At 41.0% G+C, this 25,655-nt stretch overlaps 1 protein-coding gene across 3 annotated transcripts in view; it reads left to right on the forward strand.

Annotated features, from left to right (window-relative positions):
* TBCD (tubulin folding cofactor D) overlaps positions 1 to 25,655 on the forward strand; it is a 265,482-nt gene that overhangs the window by 38,890 nt on the left and 200,937 nt on the right. For all 3 annotated transcript variants that reach the window (XM_075903520.2, XM_075903522.2, XM_075903521.2), the window contains exons 9-14: positions 4,426 to 4,471; positions 6,630 to 6,762; positions 12,041 to 12,189; positions 13,006 to 13,066; positions 13,550 to 13,624; positions 23,377 to 23,471. In XM_075903520.2, coding sequence (XP_075759635.2) covers positions 4,426 to 4,471; positions 6,630 to 6,762; positions 12,041 to 12,189; positions 13,006 to 13,066; positions 13,550 to 13,624; positions 23,377 to 23,471 — 559 coding nt within the window. The remainder of the gene's footprint in view (positions 1 to 4,425; positions 4,472 to 6,629; positions 6,763 to 12,040; positions 12,190 to 13,005; positions 13,067 to 13,549; positions 13,625 to 23,376; positions 23,472 to 25,655) is intronic.

Genomic DNA, 25,655 nt, shown 5'->3' on the forward strand with positions numbered 1-25,655 from the left:
GGCCCACTGCGCCATGGGCCCCTGCCTGAGGGATTCTGTTTAACATTCCATTTAATGGTTAACTTTGTAACTGGGATTTTACGTCCCTAGATGGATGGGCAAAAAAGTAATGAGATTGTGTTATTTCATAAATATACATGATTCACTATTTTTTGGCTACTCCATTTTCTGTTGTCAAGAATTGGCATCTGTATAAGTGTTTATAAGCCTTAGTAAAGCCTTAGAATTCCTCATAAATGTACAATTTAGTTATTTTCCTTGATTATTAAGAACATAAGAATGGCCATACTGGGTCATGCTACAGGTCCATCCAGCCCAGTATCCTGTCTGCCTTTGTTACCTATATAGTAAGGATGTTAAATATTAGTTAATTTACTAGTTGAGTAGTTGATGGGATTTCCATTGACTACTCTCCTAGTTGATGAACATTTCAAAGGAGGAATGTGGAAATGCCTAAGAGCCCCTACTGGGGCTCTTGTACATTTCAGAGGAGGAATGCGGAAGTCCGCGTGCAGCCTGTGGCCAGTGGGAAGTCCTGTGGACTTTGGGCTGCATGTAGGCATGCCAGTTTTGAAATGTACAAGAGTTCCTAGCAAGGGCTCTTGTGCATTTCAAAGCGGAAGTGCCCTCGTGGAGCCCAGGGTCAGCGGGAGACTCAGAGTCCCCTGCTGACCCCAGGCTCCATATTGTGCTGCTGATTTGAAATGCCACATGGAGCCCGGGGTCAGCTGGGGGCGATCCTGGGCTCTGTGCGTCATTTCAACGGAACCCGGGATTAGCTGGGGACACCCCAGCTGACTGCAGGTTCCGAGCGGCATTTCCCCAGAACCCAGGGTCAGCTGGGGATTCCCCAGATGATCCCAGGTTCTGTGCACAGCCTGGGATCAGATGGGTAGTCCCCAGCTGACACCAGGCTCCACATGGTGCTGCCACCTTGAAATGCTGCCTTGGCGTTTCAGAGGCAGCACTGCATAGCTGAGCCCAGGGTCTCAGGCTGATCCCGGGCTCAGCTGCCGCTTTGAAGTACCCCTCTTCCCCCTCTCCCGCCTTGCTGCCTCTGTCTGATAGAGGCAGCAAGGGGGGCCAGGAATTGACTAGTCGACTGTCTAACCAGTAAGAATTTGCTTATCGGATAGTCGACTGGTCTTTAACATCCTTACTTTATAGAATCAGAGGGGTAGCCGTGTTAGTCTGAATCGGCAAAAACGACGAGGAGTCCTGTGGCACCTTACAGACTAACTGAAGTGTAGGAGCATAAGCTTTCGTGGGCAAAGACCCACTTCGTCAGATGCATGTAGTGGAAATTTCCAGAGGCAGGAATAAATATGCAGGCCAGGATCAGGCTGGAGATGACCAGGTGGATCCAATCAAGGAGGATGAGGCCCACTTCTAGCAGCTGATCTGGAGGTGTGAATTCCAAGAGAGCAGAAGCTGCATTTGTAGTTAGCGAGCCATTCACAGTCTTTGTTTAATCCAGAGTTGATTGTGTCAAACTATCTAAACTAAAGTTTGACACTATCTATACTAAAGTTTGACACAATCAACTCAGCTGCTAGAAGTGGGCCTCATCCTCCTTGATTGGATCCACCTGGTCATCTCCAGCCTGATCCTGGCCTGCACATTTATTCCTGCCTCTGGAAATTTCCACTACATGCATCTGACGAAGTGGGTCTTTGCCCACGAAAGCTTATGCTCCTACACTTCAGTTAGTCTATAAGGTGCCACAGGCCTCCTCGTCGCTTTTACTTTATAGAGCATCCCAAAATAAGGCAATGAAGTTGAATACATACAAGTTGATTATATTCTTTCTTTTCTTTTTTCTGTGCTACTGTCCTAAAGGCCACAGGATACAGTCACAGTTTTTGTAGCTAAAGAGGTGTATATTGCACAACACTATCGGTGAAGCTACGCATTTGAAATTTGAGTGCATTCTGGTCACATTGTGTGCTTTTTCAGATGCAGTTTTCTCGACTAGGTCTGCTATTAGCCCAAAATGATCTGTAACACAGTGGAGGTAGTTACATAGAGATGACTGTTAAATGTATCAGTGGTTCTTGATCTGCAGCCCAAACAGCACAAAGCTGTACATGTGACATCCCCAGGACCATACAGCACGAGAGGCCCACAACAGTAAATAGTTTGAGAACCGCTGCTAAATGGTTTAAACAAGCACCTTGAACCACCCACAGCTCTTGCCATTTAATATAAGATAATCTTCCCCATAGAAGTTAAAACTTAAATATTCAGTATGTGGCATTTGTGTGTGTTGTTCATGAATTTCAGTTGCTGAACTTGAATCTCTAATACAGCAACTGTGTAAAGCAGTAAGTGAAGGAAATTGTAGTTAATTGAAAGTTGTGGGGTGCTTTTCTCCTACATATGTTTTTCCGTAGAAATAAAAACTAATCTCCTGCTTTCAGAAAAAGGTTGGAGCGGTTCAGTATTCTAACAAAAATTACTGTTGTTTGAATGTACTTGTGGCTTCTTGTCCGTATAAATTTGTAATGAGTTTGGATTCTAAGGCTGGACATAGTGTACTTAGAATTGATTGATATAGTATTAGAGAGAATGTAAAGGGAACACATTGCAATAATAGATTGGACTTTCCTGGTCCGGCACCCCCAGGACCTGAGCAGTCTCGAACCGAGCAGTTTGCCGAACTAGGGAAAGTCAGTGCTTGCCTCCTGGCCCCACTCCTGGCCTCCAGATCTGCGGGCTCTGCCCCTGTTAAGCAGGGCTCCTGGCTGCAGGCCCCTCCTAGCACTGGGGCTAGACCTTCTCAGCCAGCACCTTCCCATCCATCTGGGCCTTTCAGCTGTGGCTTCCCAGCCTTGGGCCCCCTACCAACTGCAGCCAGTCCAGCTGGGGACTTCCTGACTACTGCCGGCCTCTCCGCAGCCGGTCCGGCTGGCCAGGAGTTTCAAGGCCACTGGCAGTCTCTCTGCCATTGTTGACCCACCAGCCCCCCCTGATGCTAGCCTCCCAGTGGGCTCTGGGTAGCAACATCCTGGACCATGGATAGAGCTGGAGCAGAGAGTCCTGGATTTCAGAGGTGCAATCTGAACTTATTTTACTAGCAAAACATGGTATAGAGCAAGAATATTTTAAAAATATTGTGTGTAGGACTTTATATTTCAGTATCTCTTTGTAAGATATTAAATGTATAATGTTGAGAAATGTAGTTAAGCAATGATCTTGTACCCTCCAGACATACAATTTTTGCCTGTCATTTGACACAGCACCTTTTTTTGAGCATTACAGCTATCTGGATTTCAATTTGTTAATACGAGGAAAGCGATTGTGATGGAAATCTTCACCCTGATTTTGGTCCATTTATGCTGAACGAAAAAGGGCACTTTTCTTGCAGAGTTGCAGTGGGGATGGCTGCCAGGACCGACATAAGCTGGGACTGAGCCAGCTTGCCTGCCCGTTGGCTCCCAAACTACTTTCAGTGTGGAGCCACTTATTGGGTAATTGTGTAACTGACAAAATATTTGTTGGCTACATGGTTACCAGTGTACATGCAATTTAATATCCCTAATTTTAAAGTCCCCACACAGGACTGCATAAATTCAGTGCAGCATTGTGGCACGTTGTGTGACCTGAGGTGGTGGCTGTAATTTAGACAGACCTCATGGCTGTCCAAGCATATGTCTATAATACACCTTCAGTTGGGCCATATCAGCTGAGTTAGGCTCAGGGGGCCGATGCTACGGAGCTCTAAAATTGCAGTGTAGCTGCAGTCCATGCCTGAACGTCTGTATTGCAATTGTATTGCTCCTCAGCTTAAGCCTATAGGAACATAAGATCCATCCCCTGTCGTCCATTCCCAGCTTCTGACAAACAGAACCTGCTGGCAATGTTGAATTGCAGAGTAGACATACCCTAAGTTAGGTCATGGGCCTCTATACCTTACCAGCCCAGCATCAGGTTTATGTGGTTTAAAGCTCCCTTAGCCTTCCCTCCCTCCTCTCCTCTGGCTGCAAGTTGTGTGCTTTGCCTCTTAGGGTATATTTACACTGCAATCTGGATATGTGATTGCTGCATATATAGCAGTGTTGTCTTGGCATCATGGGCTTTGGCACGGGTTGTACAGCCCACCTGCAACCCTAAGTATGTATTTAGGAAGCTAGCTCATACAGACGTCTGTGCTGATGGAGCTTCATTACTGTTTGTATCTAAGATATTAATTTAAAGCCAGGGCAGGTATGTCTGTATGTGCTGCAGTCACACCTCTGATTGCAGTGTAGATGTAATCTTTGAGCTGCATTAAAATATCTCGTATGGCATGTCTGTAGATTTTTATAACTATGTATGAGTGCTAGAACATTGAGGAATGCTTTGGATCCATAGGTTTGGTAAATTGTGCTTTATTACTTGTAATTATCATGTTTGAAGAACGATTTTCCTTATTTATTTTCTTAGGCGCAGTTATTTAAACATGGCAAGAGAGATGATTGTTTACCATATGGTAAGGCTCATATATTCTGTGATATTTATTCGTAGGGGGGGAAACTATTATCAGTTCAAGGAGTTAGGAGAATGTATTTAAAAAATGTTGTATGTAGACCACTTTAGTGCTTTTTAGGTAAGATCTTAAGCTCCTATATTATGTAGGCTTACAGCAGCCTGACTGAGACATTCTTCTTAATTCAGTATTAAATACTCTTCTTTCTGATCACTAATCCTAGGCTAGTGTTTGGGAAAATTTTCCTGGTTATGAAAACATTTGTTTTGGGCTATTACAGTAATTCTAGACTTGGCATATTGATCCTTAAAATTGTCATGAGTTTCCCAACTTGAATTGACATGATTTCTGCACTCTCTGCCTAGAACAGCTAGGGGTATATCTAGACTAAGCTTTTTTTCCGAAAGGAGATATGCAAATTTGGTGCTAATTTGCATATCTTCCAATTGCTTTTTCAAAAGCGGGTTTTTTGAAAGTGAAAGTAGTCTGGATGTGTTTTTTAGGGGGGAAAAACCCCTTTTTTGAAAAACTGTACAAACCTTTTTTTAGGAAGAGCATTTTTTTCGAAAAAGGGTTTTTTTCTGAAAAAAACGTATCCAGACTTTTACTTTTGAAAAACCCATTTTCAAAAAAGTGATCAGAATAAGATATGCAAATTAGTGCCAAATTTGCATATCTCCTTTCAAAAAAAAATCCCGTAGTCTAGATTCTAAGATTAATTGTTAATGCTGTTGTAAAGCTGGAATGATCCCAGCCATTCAGAAGGCATAAAGTATTAATTTCTGTCATTTGAAATAGAAACCACTAAAACCATGGTAGAATTAAAGGTAGTGATTGGAAAGGTGTGTCTTTTAAGAAACAAATTTGAAATTTATCAGGGCTAGAAATAGATGCTTTATTCCATTTGAAAGTCAGGAACATATAGATGGCTTGCAAATGGGATTTTGAACTGTTACTGTTAGGTCCAGGGATTGGTATCTTTTTAAAATGTGATCACTCTTATGCAGGACTAATAAAACAAGTTGGAAAACTCTTAAGCCAGTGTAATGTTTAAATCTTTACACTTGTAGCACTTTCTATAAGAGTTAAGATTGTCAGTTAATCACAGTTAATGCATGTGATCAACTCAAAACAAATTAACACTTTTTAGAAACTATTGTTAATTGCACACTTATTTATGTTACTGGAATGCTGTAGGTTTTTTCTTTGTTGCATTCTGAGTAGCTTTTTCTCATTGCTTGGGATTAATGTGTTCCATATTTAATTTGGCAGTTACATAGCAGATTTCAGTGTAAATTAAAGCCCTGTGTCACATCCCATTTTCCATCATACTTGGGAGGCACCATACCTCTGGGGAAGGGGTGCCCCTCCTCTGGCTGCCTTGCTCTTGCCTCCTCACCACTGTTTGTGGAGATGCCCCAGCCAATCTGTTCTGGACCAAGAGCCTGTCTGCTGAGTGTGGTGGGGGACAGGAGGGCTGATGTCAGCTTGTCCCTCCTGCCCGCCCATGTACTGACTGGCACCTTAGGAGTGAGTGCTCACCAGCTCAAAAGTGTTTAGGCTGCTGAGTGCTCTGCTTCAAGAGACAGTGCTCCCCCAACATGCACACGCTTTCCCCATAAAAATATTTAAATAAATAGCATTCAAACTATTATTGTTTAACAGTGCAATTAAAACTGTGATGAATCACAACTTTTAAAAAATCTTATTAATTTTTTAAATAATTCGACATCCCTGTGAAAAATGAAGCTGCATGAAAGAGTTACTTGTCCATATTAATCGCTTCTTAGGGTCTTGCGTCAAAGCATTCAGTAATCATTTCAGGTTACAAATATAGTGACTTTGTTTTTATTTGTAATAAAAAATTGAATCTCTACCTTGAGTACCTTTCCCCCCCCCCCCCGTAAAGCCAAAATGATTTAGTACTAGAACCAGATTTTAAGATTTGGGTTTCCTGGTTCACAGTCTGTTGCTCAAGCCATTAGACCACCTCCTTTGTTATAATTATGCTTATTATGTATTAAACATTTGTCATGTCATTATATTGATGGGCAGCAATACAAGACTGTAAGGTAGATGAATTAGATGAAGACACTGTAAATAAGATTGAACTTTGTAACAGAAGCATTTTTGTTCAGCACATTTACTTTCTCTTTTACAGCTTCTACTGTACTCGAATGCCTTGATAATTGCAAGTTGTCAGAAAGTAACCAGACGCTTCTTCGTAAACTAGGAGTGAAACTTGTTCAGCGACTTGGATTGACGTTTCTAAAACCAAAGGTGGCAAAGTGGAGGTTGGTGAAAGGAGATCAAGCAAACTTACGTTCATTAGTCCTTTAACAGAATAGGATTTTGAAATTCAGACTCACTTGTATAGAGTTTGATGAGTAAGAAAACTGTACATGTTAACTTGATTACAAGATTGTCTGAACATTGAAATTAGACAGATATCCTTCATTTATGGTACTAGAATGTTGTAGGTCTTTTGTTTGTTGCATTCTGAGTAGCTTTTTGTCATTGCTTGGGGTTAATGTGTTCTATATATAAGTTAGCAGTTATATAACAGATTTCAGTGTAAATTAAAGCCCTATGATACATTCCTTTTTTGTTATATATATATATATATATATATATAATACAAGCATAAAAACATTCACAGAAAAGTTCTCCATTGTAGAGCATGTTACAAAGATGGAAATAGAGTGGCCATATCACCAAGGTTGTTTTTAGTTCAGTGTAGTAGATAAGTTATGCCCTATATTACAGAATTCTTACTCTCTGAACAAATTTAGTGCCCATTTGGAAAAACAGCTATTCATAAACCTGCATTTTTTAGTTTAACAGTTTAGCCAAATGATATTATCTTTTCTCTGGTGCCTGGTTTTATTTATTGCCATAGGGTAGACTCTTTTTTTCAGATTTCTCGCACTGATATTTTAAAATTGTAGGCTTTCTTGTCAGCTATTTTTATCATTTTGGATTGTATCTTTCACCTTTGAGAGAGTCCCTAGGCTTAGGAAATTCTTTCTAGCTGTAGAATGTTTCCCCCTCATTGCTAAAAACATCTACTTGTTTAGCAAGGTGAATACTTTCACTTGATTGCATATTTAGTTTTTTTCTAAATTGCACAAATGGTGGTAGTAGTGGCATTCAGCAAATTGAAAACGTTCAATTTTAAAATTAACCTTAAAAGACAATCTCAGCAATAGAAGACAATTTTATGTTTTAGCTTTATTTTAGTCTCTAAGATATTTTTTTAATCCTTCAGTTAATCAATTTCCCTTTTTTATATCTTTCCCTTTTACTATCTTAAGAATTTGCTTTCAGTGGTAAGAGTCAAAAATTGCTGTCTCTCCACATCCTTGAAAGTTGATGGGAGCAGGAAATTCACATTCAAGTGCAGAACTTATGCCTAGTTTTATTAATTTTAAACTGAGATGTTAGATGTAATAACATTATTTGCTTCGTTCTGTGTACAGAGATTACAAACAGCTCTCATATGAAGAATAATATTGTGTTGCATATGTCTGTACAAAAAGTTATGCTGTCAAATGTGTAGTGGAAGAGTGGGGAACCTTTTTTGGGTCGGAGGTCTTCTGATCCAAAGATAAATCAGTCTGGGGGCTACACACAAGTGAAAAGCAAAAAACAACCCTCCCCCACAAAAAAGCCCACTGACTTGGCCCCCGACTGAGGGAAAAGACACTCCCCACATTTAGCTTTTTCCATGGCTAACTTCTATCTAATTTACTTCTAATAATAATAAAATGGATTGATATGAAAAAGTTCTAGTGTACAATCCCATAATTCTTTATCTTTTTCTCATGTTTTCCATGATTTTCAAGCACCATGAAATGCCAAACTAACCAAGCTTTGAAGTGAAAGTTGTCTGAGATACTGGAGTATAAAATTTCTGATTAAAAATATGGGAAAAGTTTGTGTCTGTGCTTGAATAAGTGAAAAAGTGAAGTTACATTACAGCTAAGAACAAGCATGGAAAACTACTGCCTAAAGGAAGCTTATTTCAGAAAATTTTGAGCAAATGACTGAAGATTAGAATGGAATTGGGAGGTCAACTGTAACTATAGGGAGGCTCTTTTGGTCTTTTATAATGCGTTGCATTTGTTGTGTGGCTTTCTTAACAAAGAAACTTTGATCACATAATAAATGTAAACCAACAAAACTCCTGTAGGAGTCACTTCACTTCCTGCCAGTTAAGTCTATGTCTGAGGTAGAATCTGGCAGTTGTTTTACAAGGCACAACAATTCAGTGCAGGAAGTTTTGATAAACACTGTCCACATGAATTGAGATGGGGAATTTGAGGCAGATAGTAGTCATTAACTTTTAATTTTTCTAAGATGCTGGAGTTAACTAACTGCTCTTCCTATAGGTGACATGCAATCTTAATTCTAATTATTATTTTTTCTATAAATCAATTATCCTATACTATGAACGTACAAGGAGACTTAAAGCCAACAAAAAGATATGGCCCCTTTCTTAAGAAACTCAGTCCATTTGAGATAAATGCATGATTTAAAAAGTAAATGGTGGGGAAAAGAAGAAAATTATAAGCTCTCAAATGTTCTTGTCTTTTGCATGTTTGGGGTTCAAATGTGGAATAGAGCTAGATAGATTCATTGGAGGTTAGGTCCATCAATGGCTATTAGCCAGGATGGGTAGCCTGTGTTTATCTGGAAATGGGTGACGGGATGGACGACTTGATGATTACCTGTTGTATTCACTCCTTCTGGAGCATCTGGCATTGGCCACTGTTGACAGACAGGATACTGGGCTGGATGGAGTTTTGGTCTGACCCATTATGCCCGTTCATAGAATCATAGAGCTGGAAGAGACCTCAGAAGGTCATCAAGTCCAGCCCCCTGCTCTAGGCAGGACCAATCCCAACTAAATCAATCCAGCCAGGGCTTTGTCAAGCCAAGACTTAAACACCTCTAGGGATGGAGACTCCACTACTTCCCTAGGTAACCCATTCCAGTGCTTCATCACCCTCCTAGTGAAATAGTTTTTCCTAATATCCAACCTGGACCTCTCTCACCACAACTTGAGACCATTGCTCCTTGTTCTGCCATCTGTAACTACTGAGAACAGCCTCTCTCCATCCGCTTCGGAAGCTCCCTTCAGGAAGCTGAAGGCTGCTATCATATCCCCCCTCACTCTTCACTTCTGCAGACTAACCAGACCCAACTCCCTCAGACTCTCATCATAGGTCATATGCTCCAACCCCCTAATAATTTTGGTTGCCTTCCGCTGGACCCTCTCCAATGCATCCACATCCTTTTTGTTGTGGGAGGCCCAGAACTGGACACAATACTCCAGATGTGGTCTCACCAGAGACGAATATAGGGGAATAATGACATCTCTGGATCTGCTGGAAATGCTCTTCTTAATGCAACCTAATATGCCATTAGCCTTCTTGGTTACAAGGGCACACTGTTGACTCATATCCAGCTTCTCATCCACTGTAACCCCCAGGTCCTTTTCTGCAGAACTACTACTTAGCAGGTTGGTCCCCAGCCTATAACAATGCTTGGGATTCTTCCATCCCAAGTGTAGGTCCTTGCTGAACCTCATGAGATTTCTTGTGGCCCAATCCTCCAATTTGTCTAAGTCACTCTGGACCCTATCTCTGCCCTCAAGTGTATCTACCTCTTCCCCCTAGCTTAGTGCCATCTGCAGACTTGCTGAGGGTGCAATCCATCCCCTCATCCAGGTCATTAATAAAGATGTTGAACAAAACCGGTCCTAGAACCGAACCTTGGGGCACTCTGCTGGAAACCGACCGCCATCTTGACATCAAGCCATTGATCACTACCCACTGGGCCTGGCCTTCTAGCCAGTTTTCTATCCATCTTACCGTCCATTTATCCAATCCACAATCCCTTAACTTGCTGGCAAGAATATTGTGGGAGACTGTATCAAAAGCCTTGCTAAAGTCAAGGTATATCACATCCACTGACTTTCCCATGTTCACAGAGCCAGTTACCTCATCATAGAAGCTAATCAGATTGATCAGGCACGACTTGCCCTTTGTGAATCCGTGCTGAGTATTCCTAATCACTTTCCTCTCTTCTAAGTGCCTCAAAATGGATTCCTTGAGGATCCCCTCCATGATTTTTCCATGAGCCTAGGTAAGACTGACCAGCCTATAGTTCCGTGAATCGTCCTTCTTCCCTTTTTTGAAGATGGGCACTACATTTGCCTTTTTCCAGTCATCCTGGATCTCTCTCGATCTCTATGAATTTTCAAAGATAATGGCCAAAGGCTCCTCAATGACATTTGCCAACTCCCTCAGTACCCTTGGATGCATTAAATCTGGACACATGGATTTGTGTACGTTTAGCTTTTCTAAATAGTTCCTAACCTGTTCTTTACCCATCAAGGGCTAGAATGGCCGTACTGGGTCAGACCAAAGGTCCATCTAGCCCAGTATCCTGTCTGCCGATAGTGGCCAGCACCAGGTTCCCCAGAGAGGGTGGACCAGAGACAATGATCAAGCGATTTGTCTCCTGCCATCCTTCTCCAGCCTCTGACAAACAGAGGCCAGGGACACCAATTCTATCCCCTGGCTAATAACCTTTTATGGACCTAACCTCCATGAAATTATCTAGCTTCTCTTTAAACTCTGTTATAGTCCTAGCCTTCACAGCCTCCTCTGGCAAGGAGTTCCACAGGTTGACTACACGCTGTGTGAAGAAGAACTTTCTTTTATTAGTTTTAAACCTGCTACCCATTAATTTCATTTGGTGTCCTCTAGTTCTTCTATTATGGGAACTAATAAATAACTTTTCTTTATCTGCCCTCTTCACACCACTCATGATTTTATAGACCTCTATCATATCCCCCCTCAGTCTCCTCTTTTCTAAACTGAAAAGTCCCAGTCGCTTTAACCTCTCATATGGGACTCGTTCCAAGCCCCTAATCATTTTAGTTGCCTGTTTCTGAACCCAACTCAAGCCTCCCACCCCTAGGCAACACTTAGCGATTCATATGGGAACATTTCTGGCTGTTCCCTTTCATTAGGGAGCAAGGAGAAAGTGCACAGTCTTCTGCATTCCTCATTCTGCTTGGGGAGCACAGGGGGCAGGCGACCCTGGATCTATCTCAGCAGGGGGACAGGCACCCCTCTTCTGGCTGTTCCTCCTGGAGCTGCAGCAGCCATAGACAGATGCTTCTCTTCTGGCCCCAAGATGCTGCAATGAGAGAGGGCTGGGGTTGTCCTCTCTCTCTAGGTTAGACTGCATACTGAACCCCTCATCCCCAGCTCTGCCCCCAAGGAATGATTTAAATGAAGCATGTACATTTTCATTTTTTTCCAGAAAGCAAACATTAATGAGTTAAGGACCCAATGCTGGGTAAATCATCTGGTACAACACACACATGGTTTTCTTTTCCTACTAAAATAGTGTTTTCCCACAGTAGTTAAAAATACTGCTGTGAAAATGTACTACACTGAGAGAAGGTTTGAGGATGGCATATGCTATGTTCAAGGATTAACTGGGTAGGCACAAACTTAGACAAAAATTGCAAATGAACGTTGTTTCTTGTAACAGGTATCAACGTGGCTGTAGATCTTTGGCCACCAACCTGCAGTTTTCTGGTCAGGGTGCAGTTGCACAGAATCTAGTAACTGCTGCTGTTGCTGCTGCTGCTGATGTTGAAGAGGAGTATGACATTCCGGGAGAGGTTGAGAATGTTATAGGTGTGTTGGATTCAAACTGAAATTACTTCTTTAGCCAGCTGACATTACAACTCGCAACAACCTGGGATGGACTTACGAAAGAATTATGGTTACACAAATTGTTGGTAAAGTAATGTAGAAAATTATAATATGACGTATCTGTATATAATTGGATAAAGTTCACCGTATTTTTTTAAACTATGCCATGGTTTTCCGCATGCCACTTTTCCCATAAACAAGAATGAAAAATGTCCATGTGTAAAAATAACAATTTTACTTTGAAACACACTTGCCCCGTCTTATTCAATTATGTGACTCGGGGTCTTTCTGTTTTTGGAGGTGGACAGAGTGAATTGTATTTAAAAGGTTCAAATTGTATTCAAATAAAGTTAAAGGCCTGCAGAAGGTCTAGTGATTGAGATATATGTAGGGATTAACAGCAGTAATGGGCTCACAGCACTTGGAAATGTAATAAGCCACTCAACATACCTAATTTTGTTTAGAAGTGTATGCTACTTATTTTATTTAAAAAATACGAATACTGCTGCTATCAGTGTGTCGTCATTGATCTCATGGTAGGTATTCATAAGCCTCATACATGCAAATTGGACTCTTTTGAATAGCCATGTCTAAGTATGGCTTACCCACTAAATTCCACATCCTAATGACATAAATAGCCAAGCACTGGGTACTTAAGAATACTTAGAACCCACTCTATCAGTTTCCTTTAGCATGAACACTCTAATTGACAATTTTCCCCCCATTTTTTCCCTCCCCATCCCCGCTTTCTCTGCTGTTTATTTTGCAACCTGGACCCCTTAAATGCATTCTCTGCAGAACAATTATTGGTTGGATTGAAAGACAAAGACACCATAGTTAGATGGTCTGCTGCAAAAGGGTAGGTTTCTTTTATTTAATTTTCAACTAATCAATTAGCACAACAGAATGTCACCCAGGTTAAATAATTGTATGTTGTTTTCTCAGTGTTACCTATTACTTATGATCGTTGCAGCACAAGTTATGACACGTAGCCCATGTCTCCTAGTATTCTTGGATGGAGGTGGAAGCTGAGGCAGCCAACTAGGAAATTTTAACCAGGGTTGGGATTGGAATGATGTGAAATGATTTATTTTAGGTCTCTTTTTGCAATACTGTTTCTTCCCAGTTTGCTGATCCATATTTTCTTCTTTTCCATTTGAAAATCTTATTTTTTTGCTAGGCAGGTTTTGTAGCTTTTCAGCTTCTAGTCACACTAGGACACAAATGTTGAACAGAGTTGAAATAATGTGTTGTTATCTGTAGTTTGAATCTTGTTATCTGAGTGTAAATGTTTATCTTAAATTACTGTCATTAGAAAATCACTGTTCTTCTCTTTTTGCAGGGTTGGCAGAATAACTGGAAGGCTTCCAAAAGAGTTAGCAGATGATGTAGTTGGGTCTCTGTTGGACTGCTTTAGGTAATTTTTGTATATGTGCAGTGGCTTGCATCCTTGGATTTTAAAAGGCTCCTATGCTTTGTATATCATTTCACAGCTGTCACATGGCCATTTCTGGAGTGGGAGGGCAATATTCAGGCAGATAACTGGTCCAGAGCACACGTAAAACAATAAGGAGTTTTGGAATTTTGGTCAAGGGCACTGTGGTAAATTCCTATTGAATCTTTAATGGCCATGCAAGTTTGAACCTTTTAGGGTCTAATAAAAAGAGTAAAGCAGAATTTTGAGGTGATTTGGGCTGCTTAGACTAAGCTTTTCATGACGTATCTGTGTTCAAGTTATGATATGCCGTATATATAAATTAATTTGGTGGCCTTTCCCATCATACTCTCTAGTGAATATTTTTCCACACAACAAATTACGTAGGCATCGTTTGCTGTGATTTGCAGTGTGGCATGTTTCAGGTCAGGAGTGAGATAAATTGGCAGAGTAGTATAAGGAAATTTGAATAGTGTCATCCTACGCTGTGGCTCTGGCTAGTACTGATGTTATTTCATGTTCACGAATACCACAAAATTGATTCGCGAGTATGAAAAGAAAAAAAGAATGTATTCTTTTACAGATAAGAGCAGAATTGTTGCATATGTAAAAACTAAATTGCTATGAAACCCTTTTCTTCCCATTATCCTGAAGTTGTCTGTTGTGTTTTAAAAACACCAGAAAAGGGAGAGGAGCACATGCATGGTTGGTTTTACACATTACCTGTCTTAAAGTTAAACATTCAGAAGTAATGGTTGCTTTCTTGAGGTAAAAGTATATGACCATGGTTGTCTTGCTAAATACTGCATCAGCATTTTGCATACAAATCCATACATACCTTTTGTTACTAAACCTAGACGAATTTGCAAGCCTTTAACCAATACTAAATGTTCCTCCTTAGATATGTGTTTTCTTGTATGTAGCCTTCAGCATGTCCAGGGACAATTTAGAGTGTAGTAACTGTATGTCAGATGTTGGCTTGGGGAATAGCATAACTAGGAAATTCTTACCATGTTTTATTCATAGTGGGAGAATTCAAATAAAGAAATATCTAAGAATGGAATAACAGTAGGTCAAAAGATACTATGGGTGTATGATTGGAGGGTACACCCAGGCAGTTGGTTTGCTGCACGCTAGAACATTGTAGCTTTATTTAGCTTGTTGCATACTAAATAGACATGTCCTTTGTGCATATGGAAACAATCTTCCCTGGTTTTGTTTTTTGAATATTGCAATAGATTTGGAAATATTTTATACTCAGATAATCTCACTCTGGGAATGAAGTACTGGATGTATCTTTTAAAATCTCTGAGGATGCTCAAAAACTGTTAGCATTATTGGTCTTAGAGAATGTCAGCAAAAATACATTTTTCTACATATTTTTATCTGCTTCAAGAAGGGGTATGTGTGCAAACCACATTATATATTACACTTTGGACCAGAGAGCAATGAAGAAAAGAAGAAGAAAAAAAAGAGGAACTAATTAATACTTATGGTAGATGCTACCTTTTTGCTATGTGAGCTACAAATTCTGCGATTCTTTTCCCTCCCTCCATCAATTTTTTTTTAAAACCATCATGATAGTTGACATTCTGTGGGTTGTTTTCTTTTTGACCTGTGCATTAATGTGATACTAAGCATGTGAACCAGTTTGACTTAGACTCTTGAGCTGCACAATTAAACTATCCAGCTTGGGTGGCTAAGCAACCACACTCTGTCAACAAAAAGAACCAGACCAGTGAGATGTTTCATGGCTCCAGGGTTAGAAAGCTTCACCTTCCTTCAAGTTCTTTTTTTCTTTTTTTTAGTTACAAAACCTAACCCCAAAACATTTCAGAAATCACACTGAGAGATGGGCTTGGGTAGGGCAGTTATGTAGCTGTTTGTTAACACTAGACAAGCATTAGTTAATTATATTTAACTGAACTTAAGTATTCACAACACTTAATTTTGCGTGTTACTGATTTGTACTTTACTTTTCTTTTTTCAATTATTTTCCTGTGGTTTCTCCCAAACTACTAGAACAAAAATGCTTAGTTAGGGTGGTTGATACAGTGCTGGAGTATTGACTTCAGCCAGCAGTGGCAATAATTCTAGCATTATTTGGCTGATCTCCTCTGAGATTGGTTTAGAACAGATACATAGAAAACACTTCCTCTGTTTTTGTATTGTAACAAGGAAAATGCCACGGGGAACCATCCAGTAGGTACACGTACATTTTGCACTAGTGAATATAACTAGACTTTATGTAGAGGTCAGGTTTTGTACAAGGATAGAGATAAGATATTCCAGGTTATCTAATTGAATAAGAGTCACTTGAGTCAGTATGAAATATGAAGAATTTCCATGACAAAGGTTCAAATTTAGAGAGCCAAATTTATATATTTCAAATCCTTGCTTTTTAACACTTTTGATAAACAATAAAATCCATGAAAAAACTGATTTCAAGATTTATGCTTGTTGGAAAATGGATCAGCGAGATTGTACTAGTGATACTGGTCTGGAATGGATCATAGTCTGCCTTGGCATGGGCCATTGAGAAAGCATCATGTCAACTGAAGTTCCAGCCCTGGTACTGAATACAGACATCATTTTGAATTGGCCATTAATGTACTGTTTCATCACCTGCTTCCAGTTGTCTTTGCTGTGATGCCACATAATCTGGGCAAAAAAAGATATTTATAGTGCTGCTGTATTGACTTTTGGGCTATTGTGGAAATGAAGATGAATCTGATGGCCATGATTACTGAGAGATGAGGAGCAACTTTGGTGCTGTTGTGGTGGGTGTCCGCTATAGACCACCAGATCAGGTGGAAGAGGTAAACAAAGCTTTCTTCAGACAACTAACAGAAGCTTCCAGATCACAGGCCCTGGTTCTCACAGGGGATTTCAATCACTATGACATCTGCTGGGAGACGAATACAGCAGTACACAGATAATCCAGGAAGTTTTTGGAGAATATTGGGGACAACTTCCTGGTACAAGTGTTGAAGGAAGCAACTATGGGCCATGCTCAGCTTGATCTGCAGCTCACAAACAGGGACTGGACTTCAGAAAGGCAGACTTTGACTCCCTCAGGGAATTGATGGGCAGGATCCCCGGGACACTAGCATGAAAGTGAAAGGAGTCCAGGAGAGCTGTCTGTATTTTAAAGAAGCTTTATTGATAGTGCAGAAACAAACCATCCTGATGCTCAGTAGGAAAAGCAAATATGGTAGGCAACCGGCTTGGCTTATCAGTGAAATCATTCTCGAGCTTCTTCACAAAAAGGAAGCTTACAAGAAGTGAAAACTTGAACAGATGAGCAGTGCTTGGGATTCTTCTGTCCCAAGTGCAGTTTGGCAGAAAAGGACCTGGGGATTACAGTGGATGAGAATCTGACTAAGTCAACAGTGTGCCCTTGTAGCCAAGAAGGCCCATGGCATGTTGGGGTGCATTAGTTGGAGCATTGCCAGCAGACCTAGAGAACGATTATTCCTCTTCGTTTGGCAGTGGTGAGGCCTCATGTGGAGTATTGCATCCAATTCTGAGTCCCCCATTACAAAAAGGATGTGGACACATTGGAGAAAGTCCAGCAGAGGGCAACAAAAATGATTTGAAGCACATGACTGATGAGAAGTTGAAGGATTTGGGCTTTTTTAGTCTCCAGAAGAAGTACAGGCAGTCCCCGACTTACGCGGATCCGACTTATGTCGGATCTGCACTTACAAACGGGGCTTTCTCACCCCGGAGCTCGCAGGCAGCGATCCGCCACCTCGACCTCCGGGGCGAGAAAAGCTGCTCCCGGTGCCCCTGGTCTGCTGGAGACTGTCTCCAGCAGACCAGGGACACCGGGAGCGAAGCCGCAGCCGCGGCGGGGTCCCGCGCCTCTGAGGCTTTGCCAGAGCAAAGCCTCAGAGGCGGCACCCTGCTGCCGCTGCGGCTTTGCTCCCGGTGTCCCTGGTCTGCTGGGGCAGGCGGGGGGGGGGCAGCTAGTGTGCCCCCCCCCCCAGCAGACCAGGCTTGTGGATCCTGGGGCAGAGCAGCTGGGGTGCTGCTGGTTGGTCCTGCAGCGCCACTCTGGGCACTACTGGACCAACCCGGCAGCACCCCAGCTGCTCTGCCCCAGGCGTCCTGATTCAGCTGCTGCTGAAACTGACCAGCGCTGACTACAGGAAGCCTGAGGCAGAATTGCTCTGCCCCAGGCTTCCTGGAATCAGCCGCTGATCAGTTTCAGCAGCAGCTGACTTGGGAACGCTTGGGGTTCTTAAGCTGAATCTGTATGTAAGTCAGAACTGGCGGTCAGTTTCAGCAGCAGCTGAATCTGGACGCCAGTTCCGACTTACATACAGATTCAACTTAAGAACAAACCTACAGTCCCTATCCTGTACGTAACCCGGGGACTGCCTGTAGTAGTAGTGGTGGTGGATAGCGGGGTTTGACAGCAGCCTTCATTTGTCTGAAGGGAGATTCCAAAGAGGATGAAAAGTGGTGGCTGATGTTAGAACAAGTGATAGTGCGGGAGATCTAAATTGGATATTAGAAAAAACTATTTCATTAGGAGGGTGGTGAAGCACTGGAATGGGATACCTATGGAGGTGGTGGAATCTCCATCTCTAGAGATTTATTATTAAGTCCTGGCTTGACAATGCTCTGGCTGGGATGATTTAGTTGGGGTTGGTCCTGCTTTTTGCAGGGGGTTGGAATCGATGACTTCCTCAGGTCTCTTTGAACTCTATGATTCTGTGACTGTGTAGAAAGGGTTCTGTGTGGACATTACACAGGCAAAGGAGACTAGTTTTGTAAGAGCTTCTCTTGCGAATGAGTGAAGCAAGGCAGCCTTTTAAATTCCTGTTGGAATCCTAGCCATTTTGTTTTCCAAACTTTCATCAGTCTGAATGGAATGTTGATGAAATCACTGAGTAGAAGCAAAAGTTCTTACCAAGAGGGTGAGGAGGGGAGAAGAGCAGTGACTGATTGCAGTGATCCAAGCTGGACCACCCCTGTGGTTCAGGTTGGCACCGAAGCAGTACCAGGTGCTGATATGCTATTCCTCCTCCCTCCCTGGGTTGTTCTGCAGGGAATGTCAAGTAACATTCGCTGATGTTGTTGTTCTTGGCGCTTGATCATCCTTCAGCTATATCCTATTAATAAGGTTATGATTTTGATGAGGCAACTTGGTACATTTTATGGCAGAGGGACTGGAAAAATAAGTCACAGAAAGGTCACTAAGTATTAGTTTTTATTACACCACCACACATAAGGGTAGGAGTGGGTAAAATGTGTCCCGCAGGCCAGATGTGTCCCACCAAGCTGCAGGATCCAGCCCATGACCCAGCAGGAGCCTCAACCAGGCTCCCTGCCTGCCCTGCCCCTGCATGGTGTTCAGAAAAGCCATCTGCAGGGCATGTGCACCTCTGAATGCTGTGAGCCCAGGGGATGAGGGGGAGAGGCTTTGCATGCTGCCCCTGCTCCCCCGCCCCCCAGCACAATTGGCCAGTTCTTCATCAATGAGAGCTACCTGTTTGAAGAACAGGTAGTGTGCGAAGTACATCACCCCCTCTCCTTTCAGGCTTGCAGCCTTCAGAACAGCACACGTGACCCCTGCAGCTGGCTATTCTCGGCAGCCTGTGGCAGCATGAAAGGCAGGGAACCAGCCTGAGAAACTTGCTGGGCTGCTTGCTGGGAGTTGCCCAGGTAAGCATCTCCTGGGCAAAGCCTGCCTCTGGCACTCCAGCCTCTTGGCCCCCTCCCCCCCATCCATATTTCCTTTCAGACCCTGCACTCCAATCCCCTGCCCCTCCTCTGGCACTCCTACCCTAAGTAACCCAAACCCTCTGCACAGCAGTCCCCTGCCCCAGATCACAATCCCCTCTTTCACTCACACTCCCTCCGAGATCTCACACCCCCTCCTGTATTCCAATTCCTTACCCTGACCTCCATCCCAGACCCCGCACCTCCTCAGTTAATATCATGGAAGAGTGCAGCCCTGAATCATTTACCAAATTCTTATAGTGGTCCCTCCATCAAAATTCTTGCTCACTCCCTCACAAGAGTATAGTGTAGGTGCTGAGAGGTATGGACTTGAGAGGCGGGAGTGTGAGCTCACCATGCAGCAACAGCTCCTGTGCTGCAGGGTGGGGCTGTTCCGTACTTGTCTAGATGTTGCAAACTGGCACATGTGGTCACAACACTGCTAGGGTTTGGCTTATCCACCCCTTTGTAGATGGAGACAAAGCCCCTCAGGCAGCAGGTCACAATGCCACTATATAAATTATACTGACACTTCAAAACCCTATATTTAGGTGCTGTGTGTGTGGGTGTTTTTTTTGTTTTTTGTTTTTAATTTAAGGATGTGTTTTTCAAATCTGGGCGACGAAGTATCTGATTAGTGATTTGCTTTTTTTTCCAGAAACTTCTAGGATATATTAAAGGCAAGGAAAATAGAACTCTGCCTTGAATCTCCTAAGAATTGAATACCAATGGGGATTTTAATTTTGTATGGTTGGTCCTAGAATAATTTTTTTCTCTCCTCCTTTTTTTAGGTACTTGAAAGCTGTTATGACCCCTTTCAGTCTTCTCTTTTCCATACAAGACAAACCCAGCTCTTTCAATTTTTTTTCTCATGATCATATTTTCTAGACATTTGATCATTTTTGTTTTCTTCTCTGGATCTTCTCCAGTTTGTCCACATATTTCCTGAAATGTGGCGCCCACAACTGAGTGCACTACTCCAGTTAAGGCCTAATTAGTGCAGAGTAGAGCAGAAGAATCACTTCCTGTATCCTGCTTATAACATTCCTGTTAATATCCCAGAATAATATTTGGTTTTTTTGCAAGTGTCACACTGTTATCTCATATTTAGCTTGTGGTCCACTATGAGCCCTAGATTTTCTTCAGTACTCCTTCTTGGATAGTCATTTCCCCTTTTGTATGTGTGCAACTGGTTATTCCTCCCTAAGGGTACGTCTAAACTACATGCCTCTGTCGGCAGAGGCATGTAGATTTGTTTTTTCAGCAAAGGCAAATGAAGCCGCGATTTAAATGATCGCGGCTTCATTTACATTTACATGGCTGCCGCGCTGAGCCGACAAACAGCTGATCAGCTGTTAGTTGGCTCGCGCGCTAGTCTGGACGTTCCCCCTGTCGACATCAAAGCCCTTTGTCGGCAGCCCCGGTAAACCTCATTCCACGAGGAATAAAGGGGCTGCTGACAAAGGGCTTTGATGTCGACAGGGGGAACGTCCAGACTAGCGTGCGAGCCGACAAACAGCTGATCAGCTGTTTGTCGGCTCAGCACGGCAGCCATGTAAATGTAAATGAAGCCGCGATCATTTAAATCGCGGCTTCATTTGCCTTTGCTGATCTGTCTAATCTACATGCCTCTACCGACAGAGGCATGTAGTCTAGACACAGCCTAAGTAGAGTACTTTGCATTTGTCCTTACTGAATTTCATCCTGTTTACCTCAGATCATTTCTCCAATTTGTCCAGATGATTTTGAATTACAGATCTGTCCTCCAAACCACTTGCAACCTCTTCCAGCTTATCATCTGCTGCAAACTTTAAGTGTACTCTCTATGCCATAATCTAAATCACTGATGAAAATATTGAATAGAACAAGACCCAGAACTGATCTCTGCGGAACCCTACTTGTTATGCCCTTCCAGCATGACTGTGAATCACTGATAGCTACTGTCTGGGAACAATACTCCAAACAGTTATGCACCTATCTTTATAGCAGTTTCATCTTGCATGACAAGACTGTATCAGATCCCTTACTAAACTCTAGATATACCAGGAGTACCACTTCCTCCTTCTCCACAAGGCTTGTTACCCTCTCAAAGAAAGTTATCAGGTTGGTTTGACATGATTTGTCCTTGACAAATCCATGCTAGGCTCCGGTCATCTGAAGAAGTGGCTGCGCCCATGAAAACTCATGATACCATCTACATGTTTTGTTAGTCTTTAAAGTGCTACCAGACTATTTATTTGTTTGTTTACCATGCTGACTGTTACTTATCACCTTATTATCTTTAGATGTTTGCAAATGGATCCCTTAATTATTTGCTCCTTTATCTTTTCTTGTAGAGAAGTTAAGCTGACTGGTCTGTAATTTCCTGGGTTGTCCTTATTTCCCTTTTTATAGATGGGCACTATATTTGTCCTTTTTGTATCTTCTGGAATCTCTTTCATTTTTTGTGACTTTTCAGAGATGGTTCTGATAGCTCCTCAGTCAGCTTTTTAAGTATTCTAGGATGCTTTTCATTAGATGACTTGAAGACATATAATGTGCCTAAGTAACTTTTTAACTTGTTCTTTCCCTCTAGTAGGGAAATCTACCCTATTTTCATTTAAAAAAATGAGTAGTCCTGTAGCACCTTAGAGACTAACAAATACAAACATTTGTGAGCAACTATGTTAGGTCAAATCACCACCAACCTTCTTAGTGAAAACTGAAACAAAGAAGCCATTAAGCACCTCTGCCATTTCCACATTATCTATTATTCCCCCCCCCCCTTCAAGTACGGGGCCTACCTTGTCCATTGGACTGTGGTCTTCCTCTTGCTTCTAACATATATTTAGAATGTTTTCTTGTTACCATTTATGTTCCAAGCCGTTTGTAGTTTATAGGGGTTATTTTTATTTGAATTTTTGTTACGTTTTTGGTGTAGGTTTTGTTCCGGAAAGGTAAACATGGTAAAATGAATACAAGAGAACATAATACATTAACTAGATTTACCTGTACTGAGGTGCTGGGATTTGCAAAGGAGGCTTATAGTGTTCCAGCTCCCTGACAGAATACATATTTTAATCTATTTTTAAAAATATTAGATGAATGCTCTGATTTGTGTAGTTCAAAGAAGCTGTGCTTTGTAAATATGCTATTAAAAGTAAATGTATTGAAAATCCTTCATTAACTTAAATTTTAGAATTCTCACTGGTTTCATATTTTTGTTTAGGTTTTATTTCTTATTGTCATCTTAACACAAAATAAAATGTGTATGTGAACATGATGTTGAATTGTACACACTTTCTCCTCCTCCCTGCTATTTGTTTCTGCCATCTCAGCAAATGTGCCCAAATTTTGAACCACTTTTTGTATTCTTGCTCTAGATCTTAATTATCTGCCACTGCCAGTCACACCAATTTCTTCAAAAGCTTTTGTGTTGTGGATAAAAATCCACTATAGATTAGAGTGAAATTCTCTCACTCATATTTTATTTCTGATGTTGATAAGCACTTGTTTATTCCAGAGCTAGAATGCAATTACATGAACACACTGTAGCACCTTTCTGTCATGCTCTAGTTTACTGAAAATATTTTTTTGATTATGATCTTTGATGGTAATTGGTACAAAAGTATCTGAAGTTTGACTTTTTATTTGTATTTGAAGGTGGGTATGTTTATAGCAATAAATGGTTTGAGCATAGTGTTGTTGTTGATTCTAATAGTTACACCATTTCATCTGAAGAAGTGGGTTGTGCCCATGAAAGCTCATGATACCATCTATATTTTTCTTAGTATATAAGGTGCTGCAGGACTATTCGCTGTTTTTCAAGTTTTTTCATTAATATGGTAGTTAAAGTAGGAAAGAACAAACATTTTAAAAATATTTATGCAGTGCTCCTAGAATTTGGGAAAAATGTCCACTCTAATATTATGATTAGCACACACACAGCAATTTGGATTACACATGATAAAACCTAAAAAGGTGAAATTAAATTTAACAGTATTTCTGTGTTCTCAAATTAGTTTCCAGGAAACAGACAATTCTTGGCATGGTGGATGTCTGGCTCTCGCTGAATTAGGCAGAAGAGGATTGTTACTCCCTTCCCGTATCGTAGACGGTAAGTTTTTTTTTCAATCCCAGTTAAGTCTACACAGTAATACTATATAATAGCATAGTAGTTGTGTATTTGGCAACAGACTTGTATGCACTGACATAAGTTGGGCTATTAATGGCCATAGCAACATATCTATTAAAAACATTTAAGACATCTTTGTTAATAGAACTCATAGTCTTCGGTGTGTCTTTAAAACCAAATAAATAAATTTACTCTTCAAAATAATTACTAGGATTTATTAATGTGAGCACATATAATAGTTTGATATACTATATATTTGTTAATGTATTTATTCTACTTTTTAATTTTTTGTTAAGTAGTTGATCATTAACTTGCATATTTATGATCGTTTGCATTGATCTGTACTACTCCATCAGAACTGAAAAACCTGGTGTAAATAAGAATTTTAGTAATTTGTTACTCGTTTGTTTACTTCTGTTAGTAACACTGACATTTCTACAAAATAACCAATGTCTTTGCATGCATTTTATACGCAGTAATGCTTGCAAGAATTTCTTGGTTACCATGGGAGAGGGTCGAGTGCAAGAGTCCATGTGTTTGCAATGTAATACCACAAGGTTATTAGATTATAAGCACTTTGAAAGAAAGATCTTCTTTTTGTTTTGCTGTATGTATTTTAACTACTAAAAAGTGCCACATTCTTATAAACGACCAAGTGTTGTTGTAAAAAACTTTGTCAGTTTATATTTAGGAAAATGTAAAATATAAACTGAAACAAACAGCTCCCCCAGAACAAAACAGCTTTGACCAACAAATGAGCAAACAAATATAATCAAGTAAGTCCCTTAATTTAAGATGATCAGATGATGTTGAAGAAGGTAAGGGCTGGATAGAAAAGCTTGTCTTGTTTTCTATGTTAACCAATTTTTGTGCACTTGCCTAAATTCTGAGGCACCAGATTTTGGTTTTAGATGCCTAGAGTAGGGGACTGACTTGAGATTGTCCTGCCTCACTACTCAAGTAATTTGCTTGGTAGTTGAAATAATTGAGACTGAGTGGATAAAGTTTTAATTTTCAAAGCCTTACAGAATATATTTGCAGAAAAGCTCCATTAGCTTCATGGCCTCAAAGTTTGTCCTATTTTGAAAAAATCTATTGATTCTGTATGTTCTCTTTATTTCAGTACTGTTCCTCTTCATTGTCTATCGTCATGAAATGACAAATGCCAAACTTGTATTTCAGGAATACAAGAAGCCTTTTACCATTGCCTAAAATAATTCACTTATCATAAAATGGTGGAGCCTCCTTTTTATTTCTGAATAATTTTAGAGATTTTTTTTTTGTTACACAGGAAATCTTAATACTGTGCAAATATCTTTCTGTTGATACCACTATCTAATTACTTTGGTCCCAATCCTGCAAATGTATATTTTATGGGCAATACTAAGTACATGAATAGTCTCACTGAACTCAAAAAGTTGCCTGATAATGCAATATTTTCCAATAATAATATGGAGACTGTCAATTGTAAATTAAGGGGTTCTAGGAAGTGTGGAATCAAATGTGGTTGGTTGGAATCCTGGTGCTGCCAGTGATTTGCTATATTCCATTGAGCCTCATCCCTTTGTCTCTTAGCCTCAGCTTTCAGTTTGTATGACATAGGGATAGAAGTTATACCTCCCCGGCCTTCCTCACCTAGATGTTAATGGTACGAATATCCAAATTTTATCTATGGATGGGCTGGGTGTTCTATATTAATCCCTGGGTTTTAGGGTGACAAAGCAATCTTTAAAGCTGAAAGAAATGTTCTCAATCTCTAGGTAGATACAGATTAGAAAAAAAATATTCTGGGACACTGCTGCTGCTTGATCATATAACAGGAATCTGTGGTGCAGCCCTTCCCTGTGGATTGCAAATGTAAGTTGCAAATAGAGGCTATATAGACTCAGTTAAAGATGTCCTTTTCATATCTTCCGTTTGCTTATCCTAACTAATCAGTGTCACAATCTCAATCTTATCTGGATTAAGCTTCAGGCAGTTCATTCTCCTTGGTGCACAACTTTCCCCCATATTGAGCCAGGAACTCAACAGCACTGGGTGTTTATCAAAATACTGAAAATAACTGATCCCCTATCTCTGCAGTAATCCTTTAAGCAGCTTCATATATGCACACTGCACAGGCAAGACAAACAAGGGAGCTACATGCAGTTCACCTTAGGAGGAAGA

Source organism: Pelodiscus sinensis, chromosome 20 (genome assembly GCF_052426305.1).
Source record: "Pelodiscus sinensis isolate ZL-2025 chromosome 20, ASM5242630v1, whole genome shotgun sequence".
NCBI classification, from domain to species: domain Eukaryota; kingdom Metazoa; phylum Chordata; order Testudines; family Trionychidae; genus Pelodiscus; species Pelodiscus sinensis.